General features: G+C 37.9%; 1 protein-coding gene across 5 annotated transcripts in view; it reads left to right on the forward strand.

Annotated features, from left to right (window-relative positions):
• DNM1L (dynamin 1 like) overlaps window positions 1–24033 on the forward strand; it is a 67559-nt gene that overhangs the window by 18168 nt on the left and 25358 nt on the right. For 4 of the 5 annotated variants that reach the window (XM_010370980.2, XM_010370983.2, XM_010370984.2 and 1 more), the window contains exons 2-7: window positions 6320–6467; window positions 12475–12521; window positions 13231–13302; window positions 16005–16091; window positions 18299–18461; window positions 22335–22455. In XM_010370980.2, coding sequence (XP_010369282.1) covers window positions 6320–6467; window positions 12475–12521; window positions 13231–13302; window positions 16005–16091; window positions 18299–18461; window positions 22335–22455 — 638 coding nt within the window. The remainder of the gene's footprint in view (window positions 1–6319; window positions 6468–12474; window positions 12522–13230; window positions 13303–16004; window positions 16092–18298; window positions 18462–22334; window positions 22456–24033) is intronic. The other variant, XM_030938416.1, reaches the window with a different exon arrangement.

Here is a 24033-nt window from a genome sequence, read left to right on the forward strand (position 1 = left end):
AGATGAAAGTACACCAGAAAGACAGAAAACAAAAACGGTGAGATATTAAGACAAAAGGCAAGACAGAAGACCCTACAATGATAAGACATTTCAAAAAATTAATTCGCATAAGAAAAATTTAAAAATTAAGTGATAGTGAAGTATTATAAATAAAAGAAAATGGCTGGACATGGTGGCTCACACCTGTAATCCCAGCACTTTAGGAGGCTGAGGCAGGAGGATCGCTTGAGTCCAGGAGTTTGAGACCAGCCTGGGCAACATGATGAAACCCTGTCTCTACAAAAAATAGAAAAAATAGCTGGATGTGATGGCATTTGCCTGTAGTCCCAGCTACTTGGGAGGCTGAGGTGGGAGGATCACCTAAGCCTGTGAAGGTTGAGGCTGTGGTGAACCATGCTGGTGCCACTGCACACCAGCCTGGGCAACAGAGTGAGACCTTGTCTTGGATAAATTAAATGAATGAATGAATGAATGAAATGAAACAAAATTTATTTTAGAAATGAAGACAAATTAGAAGGAACACAAGAGCAAGTAAACGTAACAGATAACACCTTATGAGGGAAAGAAGCTGAAAAGGAGAGAGACATTAAAAATAAAGAGATGTAAAAAGAATTTTGTAGAAATTGGCACATTGGAAACAAGTAAAGAAAATCCAACATATGTATATTATGTGTCCCCAAAGAAGAAAACTATAGCAAGGGAACAGAATGGGTACTAAAAATTACAATACAAGACAATTTTAATGAAATAAAAGTAGATGGGGAACTAAACTTTGGAAGAGTACAGCACATACCTAAGAACAGTGACACGGTAGACCAATATCGAGGCATAGTCTAGAAAAATTATTGGACTTCAAAGGAAAAATAAAAATCCTTTAGACATAGAGGCAGAACTCACAGAGTCTCTTACCTTTATAAGTAAAGGAAAATCAGGGCCAGGTGTGGTAGCTCATACCTGTAGTCCCAACACTTTTGGGAGGCCGAGGTGGGGGTATGGCTTGAGCCCAGGAGTTTGAGACTAGCCTGGGCAATATAGTGAGACCCTGTCTACACACACACACAATATAGTGAGACCCTGTCTACACACACACATGCACACGCATGCACAAGTGAGCTTGTAGTCCAAGTTACTTGGAAGGCTGAGAGGAGGATCTTTTGAACCCAGGAATTGGAGGCTGCAGTGAGCTGTGATTGCACCACTGCACTGCAGCCTGGGCAACAGAGCTAGACAGTGTTTCTAAAAAAAAAAAAAAAAAAAAAAAAAAAAAAAAAGAAAGAAAAAGGAAAAAAAAAAGAATGAGATTACTGTCTTTTTTTTTTTTTTTTTGAGATGGAGTTTTGTTCTTGTTGCCCAGGCTGGAGTGCAATGGCGCGATCTTGGCTCACCACAACCTCCGCCTCTGAGTTCAAGTGATTATCCTACTTCAGCCTCTTGAGTAGTTGGGATTACAGGCATCCGCCACCACACCGGGCTAATTTTTGTATTTTTAGTAGAGACAGGGTTTCACCATGTTGACCAGACTGGTTGCAAACTCCTTACCTCAAGTCACTCTGCCTACGTTGGCCTCCCAAAGTGCTGGGATTATAGGCGTGAGCCACCACACCCGGGCTGGTGTACATGTTCTTATCTTTTTTTTTTTTTTTTTTGAGACGGAGTCTGGCTCTGTAGCCCAGGCTGGAGTGCAGTGGCCGGATCTTGGCTCACTGCAAGCTCCGCCTCCCGGGTTAACGCCATTCTCCTGCCTCAGCCTCCCCAGTAGCTGGGACTACAGGCGTCCGCCACCTCGCCCGGCTAGTTTTTTTGTATTTTTTAGTAGAGACGGGGTTTTACTGTGTTAGCCAGGATGGTCTCCATCTCCTGACCTCGTGATGCGCTCGTCTCGGCCTCCCAAAGTGCTGGGATTACAGGCTTGAGCCACCGCGCCCGGCCATGTTCTTATCTTAAATATGGAATTTCGTTGTCTCCTTTCTCCTGTGACAGTAGGGAGACCGAGGTGGGCAGATATACACCTTGTATAATACACTTTTGTAAAATACAAAAATTAGCCGGGTGTGGTGGCATATACCTGTAATCCCAGCTACTTGGGAGGCTGAGGCAAGAGAATCGCTTGAACCAGTGAGATGGAGGCTGCAGTGAGCCACAATTATGCCACTGCACTCCAGCCTAGGTGATAGAATGAGACTCTCTAAAAAAAAATAAAAGTCACAAACAATATGCTAGAATTTGAAGAATATTGTTCCCATTAGCCCTTCCTGGGGAATCTATTAGAGAATCAGAATGACTAGAGACACGTTAAAGACTGGTGATTTGTATTACACGTAACTAAGACCAAATAAGGGTTTGAAAGAAGATATGGTCTGTAAAGGGGTGGGAAGGAGAATGGAAGGATTATATGCAAAACATTTAAAAAACTTTCAGTAATAATGGTGGTGGTGGTATTGTTGGTGTTATTATTTTGAGAATCTTTGTGTAACATGAAATAAAAAGCAAACAAGTAATTGTGTTGTTCTAATTCTGTCACAAACTGTGTAATTGAGAACCACAGCTCTTGGTGTGGAAGAAAGAAGATGAGATGACTGATTAGAGGAATGTATGTTTGTGTTAGGGGTGGGTGAGGGTTGCAAGTGTCGGTAGCCGAAATAGAGAAAAAAGCTAACGTTTACATTCAAGGAACTTTTTTAAAGAACAGATAAACCCTCCTTTCACCAGGGGGAAAAAGAATCCCAGGAAGAAGAAATTAGAAATATTAAAAAAAATCAATTACAAAGCAAAATCAGCAAAATATTTGGCCAATCAATTTAATAGTCATTTGGAAAGTCTCATAAAAAATAGAACGTAAAATATTATAAATAAGAAAAATGAACAAATTCTGAGGTTACTATGAGTAGTTATGCCTATAAATTCAAAAATCAGAGAATTTGATTTTTTTTACGGACACATCAGACATACAAAGGACAGGAAATGTCTATATGTTGTTAAAATTATTTCAGAGTACAGTATCAGAGTACAGGAATGAAATGATGGAAAGCACCCTGTTTTATTTAATGAGAGGGGCTACCCTGGATATCACAACTGCAGTTTCTCAAATATGTCTTATATTCTTCAATTTAACTCTCCAGATCCATTCAGCTTTTGTGTTTTCCATCATAGGGGACCTTTCTGGACAACATGAATAAGCCCCTATGTCCTCTGTCTTCTGATTTGGATGTGGAAATGAGGAGCCCTGGCAGGGAATTGGAGGAAAGAGGAGAAAAAAGTCCTGGTCTTGATTCCCCATCTCATACATTCTGTATGTAGGAGCCTTGGGCTAGCTGGCTGTGTCACTCTTAGTCCTGGTCCTTCCTTTTAGGCTTTGGGGTGATGAGAGCTGCTCTCCTGTTACTAGCCTGGGTTACTGCAATATCCCTTGTGATTTCCTGTAAGCCTCACCCACAGCTTTGTAAATAGTCCCTTTGTAAATAAACCCTCTTTAAATTAATCTAATTTGAGTGGGCCATCTGCTTCCTGCAGACCCTGTCTGACATAACAGATGAAATTAGGATTTTTGTATTTGTAGAAAATAAATTTTTAAAGTACAAGTTTTGACTAAGAAAAAAATAGAGTAGAGAATATACTGTATAGAAAAATAACAGTTTATTGCAAACAAGAAAAATGACAAATTTAGAAATATTTTAAAATGTATAATAGAGGTTTATATATTATTTGATTATTCCATAAGCTGTTAGTATTGATATTTTTTATTATTTAGTAATTGGATATTGGTATTGTATGTATGTTAAATTTCCTGAATATGAGTGGTGTGGTGGCTGGCTCCTGGAATCCCAGCTACTTGGGAGGCTGAGGTGGCTTGAGGATCTCTTCAGGCCAGAAGTTAGAGGCTGCAGTGAGCTATGATCACGCCATTGCACTCCAGCCTGAATGACAGAATGAGACCCCCATCTCTTAAAAAAAAAAAAAAAAAAATCCTGAATGTGATCATTGTATTGTGATTTTATAGAAGAATGCCCTTGTTCTTAGGAGATGCATGCCACAATATTTAGAGTGGAGTATCATTATTTCTGTAACTAACTCTCAAATAGGACAGCAAAAGGAGAAGAAGTCTTTGTGTGTACATGTAAGGAGAGAGAGACATAAAGTAAATGTGTCAAAAATGTTAAGTGGTGAATTATATTAAGATATATGAGTATTCACTGTTACCATTCTTGCAACTTTTTTTGTGGCATTGAAAATTTCAAAATAAAAAGTTGGAAAATATTTAAAACAACATACAATGAAATACTTATTATGGATAAAGAACTTTATTATAAACTAATAAGAAATATATAAAATGCTAGTATTTGAATAAGCAAATCACTAAAGGAGAAATATAGAAAGCCCTTAAACAAAAGGATGCTTGACCTCAATAATAAAGGAATGCAAATTTAAATGAGCTGTCAGTATCCATCTAGCAAAGTAGCAAAGATTCAAAAAGCAATGCTTTGGGAGTCTGAGGCGGGCAGATCACTTGAGGTCAGGAGTTTGAAACCAGCCTGGCCCACATGGTGAAACCCTGTCTCTACTAAAAATACAAAACAGCTGGCCATAGTGGCACATGACTGTAATCCCAGCTACTTGGGAGGCTGAGGCAGGAGAACTGCTTGAACCCAGGAGGTGGAGGTTGCAGAGAGCCCAGATCGTGCCACTGCATTCCAGCAGCCTGGGCGACAGAGGAAGACTCCATCTCAAAAAAAAAAAAAAGCAATGATGCTTAATACTGATGGGGCTGTAGCAAATTGAACAAAGTGGTAACTGTTGGAAATACAGCTTGATGCCATCTTCTTTGCAATCTGGCAGTATCTATGAATGCTTAAAATCTGTATGCTTGTTAATCACAGCAATTTAACTTAAATGAACTAAATCTAGTGAGGTAATAGGATAAGTGACTAAGGTTATATGTATAAGCACATTTATTGCAGCATTGTTAATAACAGCAAAAACCATCTAAATGCTCATCAGTTCGGGTTTGGTTTTACACATAGTAGAATACTGTTTTAACTATTACTTTTTTTTGAGAAGGAGTCTCACTCTGTGCCCAGGCTGGAGTGTGGTGGCGTGACCTCGGCTCACTGCAACCTCTATCTCCCGGGTTCAAGCTATTCTCCTGCCTCAGCCTCCCGAGTAGCTGGGATTATAGGCACGTGCCACCATGCCCAGCTAATTTTTGTATTTTTAGTAGAGACAGGGTTTTGCCATGTTCGCCAGTCTGGTCTCGAACTCCTGACCTCAGGTGATCTGCCTGCCTCAGCCTCCCAAAGTGCTGGGATTAATACAGAAGTAGTTAATGTATTGATATGGAACAGTATCCCTGATTATTACATTAAAAATAAAAGCAGGTTAGGCCAGGAGCAGTGGTTCATGCCTGTAATCCCAGCACTTGGGAGACTGAGGTGGGAGGATTGCTTGAACCCAGGAGTTTGAGACAAGCCTGGGCAACATGGCAAAGCCCCACCTTTACAAAATACAAAAATTAGAAAGGTATAGTAGTGCGTGCCTGTAGTCTCAGCTACTGGGAAGGCTGATGTGGGAGGATCACCGTATCCTGGGGAGGTCAAGGCTGCAATGAGCTGTGATCGCACCACTGCACTCTAGCCTGGGTAATAGAGTGACACATTGTAATAATATTAATAAAAATAGAAGGTTAGAGAAAAAGATATGCATTACTGCCCCATTAGTAAAATAACTACATATTATAGGCATAATATTATATATACCAATATTATGTAGGTTTTGAAACCTGGTTGGTGGAGTATCAAAACAGGTGGGAAAATTATGGGAAAACAGGGCTTTTATTTTCTGGTTTTGGCTTAAAAACAAATAGATCATGTAATAGGAAATAAAATTATCTTTCCTTTAAAAAGTCTGTGACTGGGTGTGGTGGCTCATGCCTGTAATCCCAGCACTTTGGGAGGCTGAGGCAGGCGGATCACCTGAGGTCGGGAGTTCAAGACCAGCCTGACCAACATGGAGAAACCCCGTCTCGACTAAAAATATGAAAAGTTAGCCAGGCTTGGTGGCACGTGCCTGTAATCCCAGCTACTTGGGAGGCTGAGGCAGGAGAATAGCTTGAATCCGGGAGGCGGAGGTTGCGGTGAGCTGAGATCGTGGCCATTGCACTCCAGCCTGGGCAACAAGAGTGAAACTCCATCTCAAAAAAAAAAAAAAAAAAAAAGTCTCTGCACTAATTAAAACAATTCTGTATGCTGGTTTGTTAATATAGTTTATTGAATTAACAAAAAAATGTGTTAAACTCATTTTGCTCTTGCATATATTCTGTTTTCAGAGCAGCGGAAAGAGCTCAGTGCTAGAAAGCCTGGTGGGGAGGGACCTGCTTCCCAGAGGTACTGGAATTGTCACTCGGAGACCTCTCATTCTACAACTCGTCCATGTTTCACAAGAAGATAAACGAAAAACAACAGGAGAAGAAAATGGTAAATTTCAGATTTGAGATAAGAATTATTTTACAGCTCTTCATTTTTGATCTGTTCTTAAAAAGATATGAATTGATTAGACAATTAGAAATTAGTGGCTGTAGCATAAACAGAAGTCCTGTGAGAAGTAGTATGCATCTTTCTTAATGTAAAGAAAGAGTAGTTTTTGTTTTGTTTTGTTTTGTTTTTGAGATGGGAGTCTCACTCTGTCACCCAGGCTGAAGTGCAGTGGTGCGATATTGGCTCACTGCAGCCTCCACCTCCTGGGCTCAAGCCATTCTCCTGCCTCAGCCTGCCAAGTAGCTGGGATTACAGGTGCCCACCGCCACGCCCAGCTAATTTTTGTATTTTTAGTAGAGACAGGGTTTCACTTTGTTGGCCAGGCTGGTCTCGAACTCCTGACCTCAAGCCATCTGCCCGCCTTGGCCTCCCAAAGTGCGGATCATGAGATCAGAAGTTCAAGACCAGCCTGGCCAATATGGTGAAACCCTGTCTCTGCTAAAAATACAAAAATTAGCCAGATTTGGTGGCACGTGCCTATAGTTACAGCTACTCAGGAGGCTGAGGCAGAAGAATTACTTGAATCCAGGAGGCAGAGGTTGCAGTGAGCTGAGATTGCACCACTGCACTCCAGCCTAGACGACAGAGTGAGACTCAGTCTCAAAAAAAAAGAAGAAGAAAATAAGCATTGTCCTTTATAACCGTTCTTTTTTGATTAAATTGAAAATATGTTAGGGAATACTGTCTGTTTCTATCAGCAGATTTTAAGTTGCTTATCAAATATGCATCCTGTGGTAATTATATTAGTGAGGTTTGAAATGTTGAATGAGAGTAATGTATTTAATCTTCCTATTTAGTTCAGTATTTGGCTCAGACTTTATTTATAGAACTCTGTAACATAGCTCTAATTATTAAATTACTTTTGCAGCAGAGTACCATATCTGTTACTTATCTGCAGAGATCTGTTTTCAATGCAGTTTTATTCTACTTCTTATTCTGATTTAAGATGGGACGATAGTATTGACAAAATTGAACTTATTTTAATTTCTGTGTCTGATTTTTTTCATTTACTGTGGGAGCTGTTGGTGGTGATGACTTGATTTTTTTTTTTTTTTTTGAGACGGAGTCTCGCTCTGTCGCCCAGGCTGGAGTGCAGTGGCGCGATCTCGGCTCACTGCAAGCTCCGCCTCCCGGGTTCCCGCCATTCTCCCACCTCAGCCTCCGAGTAGCTGGGACTACAGGCGCCCGCCACCGCGCCCGGCTAGTTTTTTGTATTTTTAGTAGAGACGGGGTTTCACCGTGTTAGCCAGGATGGTCTCGATCTCCTGACCTCGTGATCCGCCCGCCTCGGCCTCCCAAAGTGCTGGGATTACAGGCTTGAGCCACCGCGCCCGGCCTGAATTTTTTTTTTTAATGGGGAAAGAAAACTTCATGAGCATCTGCTATGACTCTAGAATGTTAGTCACTGAAGCAAGTTAGTGTAGTTGTAGATGTTGCAAGTAATATTTTTAGATAGATTGCCAGTGGATATATGGGAGCCTTTTAATTACATTAGGTAGCTTCTGGGTATGTTATTCATCACTTTGCATTTCTCTAATACTTACTGAAGTTCTGAACCTTGAATTTAATCATTTTGGATTAATTTAGCGTTCACCTTCAAATGTATAGAATAACACTTCTAGAATTTCATCCCCACTAACTGATTTCATCAAATTTACCAAACACCTGAAACTAAGACCTTAAGAAAGTATATATTAGGTCTGTCTCTTTTTTTTTTTTTTTTAACTTTCATTTTCTTCTGTCACCTTGAGAGGGCCCATGATATCCTGTCTCTCAGAAACTATTTGAATTTTGGGCAGTGTTTCCTTGGATAAAATTGTGCTTGTTAGAAAAGGGTGTACATTTCAGCTATAGAAGTGTCAGCTCCTTGGTATCTCTTTGTTTTTATGTCCACTATGTTTTGTTGATGTCTCCTCTTAGTGGTTGGTCAGTAAATCTGCCTGCCTATTGTTTTTTTCCAAGCTTAGTGCTGATTTTGTATATACATTTGCCTAAAATGGCAACTCAACTACCCCAAACACAATATAGATTATATAAATTTGAGTACTAGATTTCACATGTTTTATTCTAGGATAGACAGTTCCTTAGTTTTTCATCAGAGCTTCTTTATCCTTGGAATAAACAATTCTAGCATATCATAAATCATTCTAACCCAGAGAAAATTAGAAACCGTGAAGCAGATAAACAATATAGTTAGCTAGAAGAGTGTGAACTACCTGACAGCCTGATAATAAGAGAGGAGAAAGGGAGGAAAACATTAACTTTCCAAAAAAAAAGAAGGAATCAGTTACTAACATTTTGTGTAGGGATTTTAGCCAGTGAAGGCTTAGATACATGACAAAGACCTAGGTTACCAATAATAGATTGAGTAGTACATTCTAAGATGACATGGAGAAGTATAATCCATTTTAGATGTAGCTCCACTGAAACTGGCTAAAGTAAAACATTTTAGTGTTTAATATGTATAATTCAACTATCAGGAAATTTATTTAGCATAGGATTCTTCATTCTGTCAACTGTGGGATAACTGAGGTGTCAACATGTACATTTGTGGTCATCTCAGCTTGCCCCCTACTTCTGCCAATGTGAAAGAATTTTCTGTTAAATTTTTATTAAAAACAGTACTAAACTATGTTTTAGAGTGGAGTGGTGGGTGGTTCAGTTTGAACAGAACTCCACAGTTATCTTTCATATATTTGTAAGAAATAAGTCAGGCTTTCCTCAGCTTTCCTTTGAGACAAAATCCAAAAGTAGCATGCTGATTAAAGGCCAAAATTGTGCTATATATGATACTTCTGAACAGTGTCAGTAGAAATTGGAAAAAAAAAATGTGAAAAAAGAAAAAGAATTTATTTTGGGGAGAAAAGTTGTTGAACTAAAGCAAAAGCTTTTTTGTTTTCTTTTTAAAAAATGCAAACATAGGCCGGGCATGGTGGCTCATGCCTGTAACCCTAGCACTTTGGGAGGCCGATGCGGGTGGATCACCTGAGGTCAGGAGTTTGAGACCAGCTTCGCCAACATGGTGAAACGTCATCTCTACTAAAAATACAAAAATAAGCTGGGCGTGGTGGCGGGTGCCTGTAATCCCAGCTAATCGGGAGGCTGAGGCAGGAGAATCACTTGAACCCAGGAGGTGGAAGTTGCAGTGAGCCGAGATCGTGCCATTGCACTCCAGCCTGGGCAACACAGCAAGACTCCCGTCTCAAAAAAAAAAAAAAAAAAAAAGCAAACATACCTGTTTCATAGAATAATGCTTAAGATCTTGGTATAATTTGAATTATTACCCCTATTTCTTTAAGTAACCTATTTGTAAAAGCAATCAGTTGCCCCCTCAAAAAAGCAGTAAAATTATACATCAGAATTAAAGGAAAGAGATAGGATTAATTTTTCTGCATAAGGTGCAATGATACACGTAGTAGTCTCCCTTTGGATTGAGTCCATGAAGGTGAAGAGTTAACTTTCTGCAGTGTTCTATTAAATCCAATATATGTTTCAAGTAAAATACCCTTATACAGTCCAGTCTTAGCCAATGGGGCAAATACTTGCATATACTTAACTAACTTTTAAGGTTTTGAAAGATGTATTTAGTATATTTTGTAGATTTTTTAAAATCAGGCAATTTATCTTTTCCCATAGTAGGTTATCAGATATCTCAGGCAAAATGTGTTTTTTTTTTGTTTTTTTTTTTTGAGGCAGAGTCTTGCTGTGTTGCCCAGGCTGGTATGCAGTGGCGCAGTGATCTTGGCTCGCTGAAACGTCCTGGGTTCAAGCAATTCTCCTGCCTCAGCCTCCCGAGTAGCTGGGCTTATAGGCGTGTGTCACTAGGCCCAGCTAATTTTTGTCTTTTTAGTAAAGATGGTGTTTTGCCATGTTGGCCAGGCTGGTCTCCAGCTTCTGATCTCAGGTGATCCGTCTGCCTTGGCATCTCAAAGTGCTGGGATTACAGGTGTGAGCCCCACACCCGTCCCAAATATTTGAATAGTGGATTGATTGTGCTTCATTTGTGTCAGAATTAGAAACAGTGGTGACATAACTTTTTTATTATTAATTTTAAAAATTTAATTTTTATTTTTTAGACTAGTCAAGTGCAGTAGTGAGAAGGGGGGAAAAGTAGAACAAGGAGTTCCATCTGTAACTGACTGAACAATCAATTGAGATAACTACCTTCAGACAAGGCAGATATAGCTAATTATATTGGAAAGGTTGTTTCCTAAAAAAGTTATGGCAAGCAATATGCTTTGTTTCTGTGACTTAAAAATATTATATACGTCCCTCTAATTCTAGTTGTAAATTTCGAATGATTGAATGCTATGTGCATTTGAAATGTGATCAGGTTTCTGCACATTTGAATTTTTAATAAGGTTTAAAATTTTAGGGATAAGCACTAAACTTATTCTGTGCTGTTTCTCTTTAACTACAGACCCTGCTACATGGAAAAACTCAAGACACCTTTCTAAAGGTTTCCTTTATCCATTTGCTTTTGACCCTTTTTTTCTCTTATGCCTGCATGTGTGCTTATGTACTATTACAGGCTGTGTGCTTTTTTTTTTTTCTTCCATTTTTATTTGCCCATCCACATTGATTGCAGGTTTTAGTGGTTCTTGTTATTTTTTTGGCATTGCATCAAAATGCAAGCTTTTTTGGTGGTGAATGTAATTTATTTTATTTTTATTTTTGAAGACGTGCTTGTGAAGTCAGGCCTTTTTAAATATAATAAGATAAAGTAGAAACAGCTCTTTGGTATGTAGTACTTGCATTTTGTGAGTTCTGTTCACCTAGATTACTCCAGTCCTCCAATGAGACTTCTTGGAAGAAGGTACTAAGCTACGAGTAGGTGAGCATTTTATCTGCAAAAAGGATCCAGTTTTATTTACCTTTATCCCACCAAAGCATTGACTCACTCTTCTATTTATTTGAATATCTTACAATCATTTTTATTTAGACTTCAGGTGGCTGATATGCATTATTCAATAAACTTATTAAGATATTTTAACCTTCTGTAAATTTGACAAAAGCAAAACAGCTGTGTTTGGAGGAGATTAAAGTTAGATTATCTTTATGCAATTAAACAGTTCTAGTTTCTCTAGGAAAAACAGAATGTATCTTGCTCTTCAAGTTTTAGACTACTTCACACAGTGCAACAGTGAATCTATTTTCCTCTTTCAGCAAGTACAAAAGGAACAGACCTATGACTGCAAACTAATGGAGAGTGGCAACTCCTTACGCTGCATATACCAGGGTTCTTGTTTTTTCTTTTCTTCCATTTTATTTCTTTCCTGCCTCCAGTTCCAAGGGAAAAGTCTTGACCCTGGGGGAAAATCACCTTGAAAGTGTGTGTAAATTACAAAGCAGCTAGCTCTATAATAATGAGAGAGCTCTTTAAAGGAACAGCAAATTGTGACTCTACAGGTAACCAACAGGAAACCAAATTTTTAAAAAGAACTGAAGAATTAGCTGTTTCACTGACACATTGTAAAATTTTTCCTTGAGTCATATGTGTAAATCTGTTACATACGTTTTTTGCACTACTCAGTGGGATTCTTAATTTTTCTTCTTAGCCACTAACTTTACTTTCGTCAGAAAACTGCTTTTATATGTAAGATGCTTAAAACTAAAGAATATCCCTTTTACTGTAATATAACTACACACAAAAAAATAAAGAGAAATAAACAATTTTATTTGCAAAATCTAGATTTCAGATGTGAGCAGCTCTGCCTGAAGTTGGTCATGTTTTTGAAATACACCATACAATTTTTAAAATATAATTTAGCAGAAAATACAATTTTAGAAAAATATAATTTAGCAGACTTTAAAATACTTGTTAACTTGTACTAAATGGCAGAATTAAATACAAGTTAACAAGTGTTTTATTATGTTGCCTTTTTGAATTCCTAAAGATAAAAAGTAGTTTCCATAGTTTCTAATAAATGAGTTTTTCTTTTTCCAGGGGTGGAAGCAGAAGAATGGGGTAAATTTCTTCACACCAAAAATAAGGTAATCACACGTGTATAATGAAATAATGTTGAAAATAATATTTTGTATGAATACTTGATAATTTAGTTTCTAATCATTGGCAATTAAGTTATTTTGAAGTAACTATTCCTTATCAAATAAATCTTAGTAACGTTTCCAACCACAGTTTATTGGAAAACACTTTAAATTGAGGCTGATTTTCTCTGTGATTTGGTGATTCTTAATTGTTGTGGGATCAGGAAGCTTTGAAAAGTTCATAATGGCCAGGCATAGCGGCTCATGCAAGTAATCCCAGTATTCAGGGAGGCTAAAATGGGTGGATCACTTGAGCCCAGGAGTTCGAGTCCAGCCTGGGCAATATAGGGAGATCTTGTCTCTGTAAAAACTAAAAAAATTAGCCCCGCATGGTGGCATGCACCTGTAGTCCTAGCTACTTGGAAGGCTGAGGCAGGAGGATGGCTTGAGGATGTAAGGTTGAGGCTGCAGTGAGCTGTGATTGTGCCAGAGTCAGACCCTGTCTCAAAAAAAAAAAAAAAAAAAAAAGCCAAACAAAAAAAACTCATAAAAAACTATGAATCCTTAGCTCAGAAAATGGTATGTATACATTAGAATTTATTTATTCTCTGAAGCAAATACGTAGACATCCTTGAAGTATATGGACTTCCCCTCCAACTTAAGAACTTTTGATCTTATTTTGAATATTATGCTTTTTTATTTCGAAAATTTTTAGCTTTACACGGATTTTGATGAAATTCGACAAGAAATTGAAAATGAAACAGAAAGAATTTCAGGAAATAATAAGGTAGGCATCTTTTTAGAGCTAGAAGGCATAAGCATCAATAAATATATAATTGAGGTATTCTGTACATAATATGTGAAGGGCATTGTAAATTCATACTCTTGATCTTAGCCAAAAGGCCGAGAAGCGATGGATATTGAAAATTCATAATGGACTTTGAAACAAATGGAGTATTTTCACAAATATATAGAACTTTGCTTAAAATCCCTTTTCTTTCTTAAAGCTTTCATATAAATCAGGTATTTTATTTAGGTGTTTATTCTTGTTCCTGTCATGTACATACCACATTATTATATAATTCTACTTAATATTGCTACAATAAGTTATCTTTTTCTGATGGATTGATTGTACTCCAACTCAGGAAGCATTGTATCACTTATATATATCTTTTGAGGAGTTCTTTTTCTTGCCTGTGTATGGCTAGATTTGCTTATGAAAGCAAAGAGAGACACATTGGGATTTTTTTTTTTTTTTTAGTGAAAATGAAAAGTAATACATTAGCAACTGGTTATTTTCTTATTTTCTGAGATTGTGAGAATGTAAAGTAAGTTAGGTATCTAAGATACTGTTAATCTCGACACTAGGTACTGTCACTGCCTTGCCTGAATCCTGCTGTCTTCTGTCTTCTCTCTTTTTTATTCCTATTATTTTTCTCTTTACATTTTTACATATATCTCTTTAAATTTTTATTTCCCTTCCTTTTTGTTCTTAGCTCCATTCTTACATTATCCAGAGGCACATTTAATCTCACAAGTGGGCCCTAGCCTAGTACTAACATTCAACAAATATTGAACCCTTGTATCTGCCAGTTACTGTGCTAAAAGATTATTTCCTGACAGAAAGGCATTTTTAGAGTCATGTTAACTCTTTATGACTGTTCAAAGTATTTGTTGCTGTTATACAGTGACTGACTGAGCTTTGTCCATTATTGAACTCTAGGCTGGTTACCTTTGAGTTACTGCTACTGCTGCCATACTTCCCTGAATTTCTAGAAACCATGTTGTGTAGAAGGGGTTGAAAAAGTGGCCAGAAACTAGATTAGCTTGTCGTCATTCCTCCAATTATATCAGGGATATTTTTGGCTTTTGGAATGTTATTGATCATAACATCGGTCTGAATTATCTCTCCTACAGTCCCCATTTACTTACTGAACTCAGCAATTGGTGGTAATTTTACACAGTACCAGAATTTAGAGTGTTGTGGTGATTAAAATATGTTTTTAGTTAACTAAACTGAATGTCATTAAAGATTGAATCTATATACCTACAAGATGTTTAATTTATGGTGAGGATATAATTTACTTACCTAGCAGCTTTTCATCCACAGTGTCTAAAAGATGAAAAGTCCCCCAACCCCAAATCTATGAAACATCTCTTCTTTCCCAAATCACGTATGTAATGAAGTAAATGATACTTTGATCTTATATAATTTTTATGTCAAAATATGTAAATGACTGCATATGCCTAACATAAAGCCCTGAAGGATTTAAAATGTCTATGAGATTGGAGTTGTAAAGGCATTGGGCAAAGCTTTGTATTGGACATGATAGGGGAATGCCATGGCAATAAAGATCCTGAGAAATATACAACCTAAATAGGTATGCCAGGTATTGACATCTGTTGGCTTTGGAACACTGGAGTATTTAAAATGAAAAAGTAGCACAGAGTAATCTAAAATAGCAAATATAATTGTATAGGGAACATGGAGTAAAGGATATTAAAAACTTGCTGGCAAATTAGAATTTTCAGTAGGTTAATGAGAGAAAACGTAAGGTGGATAAACAGATGATAAGAGGATATATTAAAGGGTAAAGAAGGGCATGTACAAAGATGGGGTATAAACATCTCATAAGTGTCTTTTTACATATAGTTGATTCAATCCTAAAACTTGCAGAGGGCCAGTGGTGAAGAGAAAGGAGCCTACACAGTAATCTTAGTCTACAGGAGAGAAAATACATGTATCTCTCACTATCCAAATTCTTACTAGACATTAAAAATTTAGATAAACTTCTTGAGGAATCTCTTACCATACACATTCTTGCCACTTGATATTCAAAGATCAGGAACCAAGCTGATTTGGACAACTTGTTATCTTTGCCTTACCTTCTGAACTTGGAGCCTTATAAATTTGGATAGTGAGGAATACATTATTCTTTTTTTCAGTGCTAAATCTATTAAACATGTTTAAGGAATGGTATATGCCAGCCTGGGCAACATTGTAATGCCCTGTCTCTACAAAAAATTTTTTAAAAATTACCTGGGCATGGTGGTACACACCTTGTAGTCCCAGCTACTCAAGAGGCTAAGGCAAGAGGATTGCTTGAGCCCAGGATTTTGAGGCTGCAGTGCGCCATGATTACACCACTGCACTCCAGCCTGGGTAACAGAGTGAGAACTTGTCTCAAAAAAAAAGGGAAAGGTGTATGTTTATAATCAAGAGAAAAGAATGTAAAATAATACATGGTATATAATACATGTGTATATAATATGATACAGGGATGGAGGTAGGATTATAACCTGTTAATATGGCTGGCCACCTAACTTCCCATGTGTTTCATCAGGTTTTGATTGTTAAAAAAAGTTTTTGGGATCATTACTTAATTCATTTTTAAAAGCATTAATGTCTATGTACTTGAAGTTTATTACTTCATAGTTCATTGAAATTTTAATGTGATTTTTATATAATATTTTAAAATTTATTTCTAGGGAGTAAGCCCTGAACCAATTCATCTTAAGATTTTTTCACCCAATGTTGTCAATTTGACACTTGTGGATTTGCCAGGAATGACCAAGGTAAGGAAGGAATAGTTGTAGATTTGGTCAGGTTGTTTTCACTTCCTTGACATCCCATATGAGAATAATCAGCTTCTTTTTGCAATCACTTTGATCTGTTAGCAGCATTTGATAACATTGAGCCCTCCTTTCTCCTTGAAACACTTTCTTTACTTGGCTTCCAGGATACCACACTCTACAGGTTTATCTCCAGTCTCACTGGCCACTCCTTTTCAGTCTCTTTTGCTGTTTCTTCTCATCTCCCCAATGTCTAAACAGTAAGTGCCCCAGAGCGCAGTTTGTGGACCTCTTGTTTTCTCTAGGTACACTTTCCCCTTGATGATTTCATCAGATTTTATGGCTTTAACTACATAAGGCTCTGTATATTGATGGCATTCAAATATCTCCAGACTTGTGTATCTAGTTGCTATTCAACATATATAATTAAATGTCTAATAGACATTTCAAACTCTAATACTGAATTCCTGACCTGTTCCTCAACTAGATTTGGTCCTTCTGTAGTCTTCCCTCATTGCAATAAATGGCAACTCATCCCATTTATTGGCAACTCATTAACAAGCTGAGTTGATTTTTAATTATTAGTTCCTTGCCGATCTCTGTTTGGTGTGGTGGCTTATCCTGTAATCCCAGCACTTTGGGAGATCAAGGTGGGAGGAATTCTTTGAGCCCAGGAGTTCGAGACCAGCCTGGGCAACATAGAGAGACCATGTCTCTACAAAAAGTACAAAAATTAGTCGGGCAGGGTGGTGCATGCATGTAGTCCCAGCTGAGGCAAGAGGATTGCTTGAGCCCAGGAATTTGAGGCTACAGTGAGCTATGATTGCATCACTGTACTCTATCCTGGCCAACAGAGTGAGACCCTGTCTCTAAATAAATAAATAAATAAATAAATAAATAAATAAATAAATAGATGGCAACTCCATTCTGCCAATTGCTTAGTCAGAGTTTGTAGTCATCCTTGACACAAATTTATCCCACATCCCACTTCCTGCCAGCAAATCCTCTTGGCTCTTCCTACCTTTATAGTATATCCAGAACTCAATCGTGTTTTATAAATTTATAGCTACTATCCTAATCTAGCCACTATCATGCCACCTAGATTACTGCACAATAATAAATAATAGGTATTCCTCATGATCTCATCTTAGTAGACAGTGATACTATTAAAGTGAAAATTCGATTGTGTCATCCCTTGGCTCAAAACCTCTCCAGTTGCTTGTCATTCCTTGACTTAAAACTCTTCCCATTTCACTCAGAGTAAAAGCCCAAGTTTTTACAGAGATCTAAAGTATCTACTTGGTACGTCCCTATTCTTCTCCTAATTCCTCTTGCTTCAGCCTCCTGCCCTCACTGTTCACTCTCTTTGGACTGTTTTTCCCCCACATATCTGTATGTACCTCTCCCTTATTGGCTTAATTTCTGCTCATTCTCTTAAGTGTCAGTTGTCTCAGTGAAGTTTCCCTGTTTACTGTATTTAAAAACATAATCCAATTTAAAACATTAAAATCATAATCCTAATGGCCAGGTGCAATGGCTTATGCTTGTAGTTCTAGCACTTTGGGAGGCTGAGGCAGGAGGATCATTTGAGCCCAGGAGTTCAAAGATACAGTGAGCTATGATTGCACCATTGCACTCCAGCCTTGGTGATAGAGTGAGACCCTGTCTCAAAAAAAAAAAAAAATCATAATCTTCTCTAATCATTCCCTAGCCTGCTGTTCTGCCTTATTTTTCCACAGCCCTTACCACCATCTGGATACTATATATATGTTTTTGTTTATCATATGCCTGTTATTACTAAAAAAATAAGTTCTATGAAGACAGGAAGTTTGGTCTTTTTAAAATTCGCTACTGTAACATAATGACCTGAAATCACGTTCAGAAAAGAGCCTGAAATAGAGTAGGCTGCCAGTAAACACTTGATAATTGAATGAATGAATGAATGAATGAATTTGTATCTAGCCAATCCACACTGACCAATTCTTAACATGGGATTGTATTAAATTAACTTTTGATATTTGCAAGAGTTACAGTTTGAGACTCGACACATTACCAGAATCATAAATACCACTGTAGTATATTACTAATGTCTTTATTTTTATTTTAACTATTTGTAAATGGATATACCTATATTCTGTGGATTAAATGTGGGTAAAAAAGCTGAGTTGATTTTTAACTATTAGTTCCTTGCTCATCTCTGTTTGGTTTAGGTACCTGTAGGTGATCAACCTAAGGATATTGAGCTTCAAATCAGAGAGCTCATTCTTCGGTTCATCAGTAACCCAAATTCCATTATCCTCGCTGTCACTGCTGCTAATACAGATATGGCAACATCAGAGGCACTTAAAATTTCAAGAGAGGTAGATCCAGATGGTAAGGACAGATGTTAATATTTAATGAGATGTTTATTTTACAATGGTAAATCTACCCTTGAGGAACGAATTTTTCTCTTTAAAAACAGTATCTCTAGTTGTTAATACAAATTTAAAAGATAATGCTTTCCTATTTTTGTTTATAAAAATAGAAATTCTGATGGAAAATAAGGTTATTAAGTTGCTATACAGACTAGGCAAAAATATTTCACATCTTTATTTGTAATGGTTACCTAATAATTTTAAAATAATACAGTGGCTTTGCAAAAAGGATTTCTTGTTTTGCAACTTAGGTATTTGAATGGCTGGCTTTTCAGAGTAAATAACATAGCCAGATGTGGTCACATGTGCCTGTGGTCCCAGCTACTCAGAAGGCTGAGATGGGAGCGTTGTTTGAGGTCCGGAGTTCAAAGTCAGCCTGGGCAACATAGACTCTGTTAAAAAAAAAACACAGTAGATAATCATTGTAGATTATTATAGTACAGTAGAGAATTACAGTATCTACATTCTGCAGAGGTAGAGAACATTTAGACATGCTCAAGGCAAAGGGGATTTTTAGAAATGAAGGTAAAATCCTTTCATGAAGCATTTTGACCCCAAGGATTAGTTCACATTGTGGGTCACTGATGCTTGACTAATGATGTAGTGCATATCTCGTAGCATGTATAAAATGCTGGCTTGTAAGATAGTGGTTACTATTGTTGCTAACAAATGTATGCATGGCCTCATATAGAAACCATTTTTTTCACCTTACTATTTAGAGGGTCTGAAGGTTGTGTCATGTTTTTCTTACCCTGCTTTGAAGAATAATTTCAAATAAAAATTTGATATGAAGTAGTGCTAAGACTGCCAATAAAAAATCCCATAAGCAGGGTCACTTTAACACATTTTTTTTTTTCTTTTGGATACAGAGTCTTGCTCTATCACCCAGGCTGGAGTGCAGTGGCGTGATCTTGGCTCTCTGCAAGCTGTCTCCCGGGTTCACGCCATTCTCCTACCTCAGCCTCCCGAGTAGCTGGGACTACAGGTGCCCGCCACCACGCCCAGCTAATTTTTTGTATTTTTAGTAGAGACAGGGTTTCACCATGTTAGCCAGGATGGTCTCAATCTCCTGACCTTGTGATCTGCCCGCCTCGGCCTCCCAAAGTGCTGGGATTACGGTGTGAGTCACTGCGCCTGGCCCCAAAATTTTATATTTCAAGTTTTTAAGAAACTTTTTTTTACCACTTGAGTAAATAATGTTCACTTCAGTTAAAGATAAACTTTATCAAAGAGTTTATTTACATTTTTTTTTTTATTCAAAGTAGGCTGGGCTCAGTGGCTCATGCCCTTAAATCCAGCACTTTGGGAGGCAAGGCTGGTGAATCACTTGAGCTCAGGAGTTCAAGACCAGCCTGGGCAGCAAAATGAGACCCCATCTCTATAAAAAATACAAAAAAACAAATTAGCTGGGTATGGTGGCACTGGCCTGTGGTCCTAGCTACTTGGGATGCTGAGGTGGGAGGATGGCTTGAGCCTGGAAGGCAGAGGTTGCAGTGAGCCAAGATCATGCTATTGCACTCTTGCCTGGGCTCAGAGCCAGACCTTTGTAAAAAAACAAACAAAAAAAAAACTGTTAAGCATTTTATATGTATTAACTCTATTTTAAACTGACCCTCGAGCCATAAATATTGTAATATGTTTAATCTAATCTTTTTTTTGTATTGGATGTAGGGTCTTACTCTGTTGCCCAGGCCTGGAGTGCAGTGGCACAATCATGCCTCACTGCAGCCTCGCACTCCTGTGCTCAAGCGATCTGCCCGCCTCAGTCTCCCAAAGTGTTAGGATTACAGGAGTGAGCCACTGCACCTGGCTTGATTACTAATCTTAATCTAGTAATACATCATAAGGAAATAATTGGCCCAGTATTATTTATAATATAAAAATTTTGAAACAATACGACCAACAGTTGGAAGGATTAAGTAAATTATAATAGTAAAATATGAAATAATTAAAAAGGATGATTTTGCTGATTTGGAGCAATACAGAAAAATGCTTGTAGGCTGGGCGTGGTGGCTCACACTTGTAATCCCAGCACTTTGGGAGGCTGAGGTGAGTGGATCGCTTGAGGCCAGAAGTTCCAGAGCAACCTGGCCAGCATGGTGAAAACCCATCTCTATTAAAAATACAAAAATTAGCCGGGCATGGTGGTGCATGCCTGTAATCCCAGCTACTGGGGAGGCTGAGACATGAGAATCATTTGAACTCAGGAGGCGAAGGTTACAGTGAGCCGAGATTGTACCACTGCACAAAAAAAAAACAAAAGAAAAATGCTTATGACTAAAAATTGTACACTACGCAGAGCAGTTGGAACTCATACATTGCTGGTGGGAGTGGTATAGTCATTTTGGGAAACAAGTCTGGCAGTTTCTTATAAAGTTAAATTAGCAGTCCCATTCCTAGGTGTTTAACCATGTTAAATGAGAACCAGTGTTCATATAAAAAACTATATACAAATGTCTACAGCATCTTTATTCATAATTTCCAAAAGCTGGAAACAACTCACATATTTCTCAGATGGGGAGTGAAACTAAAGTATAGTACATTCCATACAATGGGACACTACTCCGCAATAAAAAGGAATGGACTATTAATATACAAGAACATGGATGAATCTCAAATGCATTATGCTAAATGAAAGAAGCCGGACTCAAAAGGTTATGTACTATCTGATTTCATTTATATAACATTCTAGAAAAGGCAAAACTAGGGATGGAAAATTGGTTTGATTGGTTAGCATAAGAAAATTTGGTGGGGGGCGGCAGTGTCTTGAGTTGGTTGTGAAATATCTCTTGGCATTTGTCAAAACTCTTAGAAGTGTACACCAAAAAGGAGTCAATATTTTTATTTTAATTTTTGTTTTTTGAGACAGGGTCTCATTCCATTGCCCAGGCTGGAGTGCAGTGGTGCAGTCGCGGCTCACTGCAGCCTTGGCCTCTTGGGCTCAGGTAGTTTCCACACCTCCGCCTCATCTGTAGCTAGGACTACCATACCCTGCTAAGTTTTCTATTTGTTGTAGAGACAGAGTTTCACCACTTTGCCCAGGCTGGTCTCGAACTCCTGGGCTCAAGCAATCTGTCCACCTTGGCCTTCCAAAGTGTTGGGATTATAGGCATGGGCCATATCTCCTGGATGTAAATTTTATATAGATTTTTTAAATGCTTACAAAATAGCCCTAAGAGTCAACAAAAAATTGCATGTGAAAAAAATCTATTTTTTATATATATACTATCTCTATCTCTATCTCTATCTCTATCTCTATCTCTATCTCTATCTCTATCTCTATCTCTATCTCTATCTCTATCTCTATCTCTATCTCTATCTCTATCTCTATCTCTATCTCTATCTTTGTGAGATGGAGTCTTGCTCTGTCATCCAGGCTGGAGTGCAATGGCACGCTCCCAGCTCACTGCAACCTTCGCCTCCCAGGTTCAAGCAATTCTCCTGCCTCAGCCTCCTGAGCAGCTGGGATTATAGGCGTCTGCCACTACGCCTGGCTAAGTTTTGTATTTTTAGTAGAGATGGGGTTTTACCATGTTAGTCAGGCTGGTCTCGAACTCCTGACCTCAGGTGATCTGCCCGCTTTGGCCTCCCAAACTGCTAGAATTACAGGCGTGAGCTGCCACACCTGGCAAAAATGTTTTTAAAAATTGTACACAATGTTTAAAATTATTTTTTAAAAAGTACTGGTAAGAAAGGCATTATCAAAATGATGACCGAGGTAATACTAAGTGGGATTATAGATGAGGGTTTTCCTTTATTAATACTTAATAGTTTTATTTAATGGATCATTTTCTTTCTTTTCTTTGCCCTTTTCTCTTTTTGCATTTACCAGGTCGCAGAACCCTAGCTGTAATCACTAAACTTGATCTCATGGATGCGGGTACTGATGCCATGGATGTATTGATGGGAAGGGTTATTCCAGTCAAACTTGGAATAATTGGAGTAGTTAACAGGTTAGCAGTTAGAATGGGATAAGAATTGGTAGCATTCTCACTTCAGAGCAAGTCTGAATTTCTAAAATCTGTTTGAAATGTGATACTGTCCTATATTTTTTCTCCCTTTTACTATGATCTTGGTATTGCTAAAGAATCAATTGCCCTAAAGGCAGAAAAGAGATAGAATTTTTTTTTTTTTTTGGAAACAGGGTGTCTCTCTGTTGCCTAGGCTGGAATGCAGTGGCGTGATTGTGGCTTATTGTAGCCTCGACCTCTGGGCTCAAGTGATCCTTCCACTTCAGCCTTTCAAGTAGCTGAGACTACCACCTGGCTAATTTTTAATTTTTTTTGTAGTGACAGGGTCTTGCCATGTTGCCCAGGCTTGTCTCGACTTCTTGGGCTCAAGCAATCCTCCAACCTTGGTTTCTCAGGTGCTAGGATTACAGGCATGAGCCACTATGCCTGCCCCCATAGAAATTTTTAATGGAAAATGTTTCTAAAGTAAGCAATACCACAAAATGGAAGAAATGTTGTAATAGCCAGGCTTTAAGAATTCTTGCCTATCATGTTAAGCTATGTATGAGGAGGTACTGGGTAAGGGAAAAATTACCTAATGTATACCCAATCGAGAAAGAGTTTAAGGTGGCAGGATTTTAATAGATTGGTTTAATCCCTAGCATTAGTGATTTTGTGTAATTGCCAGGATGTGACTTGGAGAAATTTTATTAAAGGTATCCTAATTATAAATAGTTGGTATTAAAAATTGGAAAAAGGAAACTATTATTGAGTGTCTAATTACGTTTTAGACACTCTACTGTGAGCAATTTGCAAATGGTATCTCTTGGAATCCTCACAGCATCCCCTGAGGTAGGTGTTGATGTCTATTTTATAATCAGAAACCTCAGGTTATACATTTAACCAAAAGTTACATGGGTAGTGAAAGAGCTGGATTCGGATGAATCTCTCTTTTAGTCCAAAGCCTTCATATGCTAGGAAACCCTGAAATTATCATGAAATCTGAGTTCTAGTCCCAGTTCTTCCATAAACTAGATACAATGTAGGTTTAAATGACACCTAATGTCTTTGGGTCTCAAGCCTTTAGAAAACGAAAATGTTTTTACTACCTGATATATAAGATCCATTCCAGTTGTCTGCTTCTATTTTAATGTCCTTCCATCCCATCCCTCCTGTCATTCTCCCATCCCCACTCCCAATTCCAACTGTCTCCTTTTTCAGGCAAGGAGGTGGCGCAACACTGTTCATTGTAGATGATTGTTCTTCAAATTAACTTAATTATTTTTGGGAGAAATTAGTTCCCTGTCCATGGATAAAATATACAGTTGACTAAGATACTCTTATATTTTTATACCTGTCTATACCTGTTACTTATTGTTTTTGTCTATAGTTAATGGCAATAATGAGGCCTACTCTATTTAGGCACTAGTTACTTATAATTCACTTAGTTCAAATCTTGGCTATGCCAGTTAGTGTGTGACCTTGGGTAAGTTAGTCTCTGTGAGCCTCAGTTCCTTGCTATACAATGGGGTAATAATACCTGTCACATACAATTATTGTGAGAATTAAATAAAACAGTCC

Source organism: Rhinopithecus roxellana, chromosome 10 (assembly GCF_007565055.1).
Source record: "Rhinopithecus roxellana isolate Shanxi Qingling chromosome 10, ASM756505v1, whole genome shotgun sequence".
In the NCBI taxonomy this organism is placed as follows: domain Eukaryota; kingdom Metazoa; phylum Chordata; class Mammalia; order Primates; family Cercopithecidae; genus Rhinopithecus; species Rhinopithecus roxellana.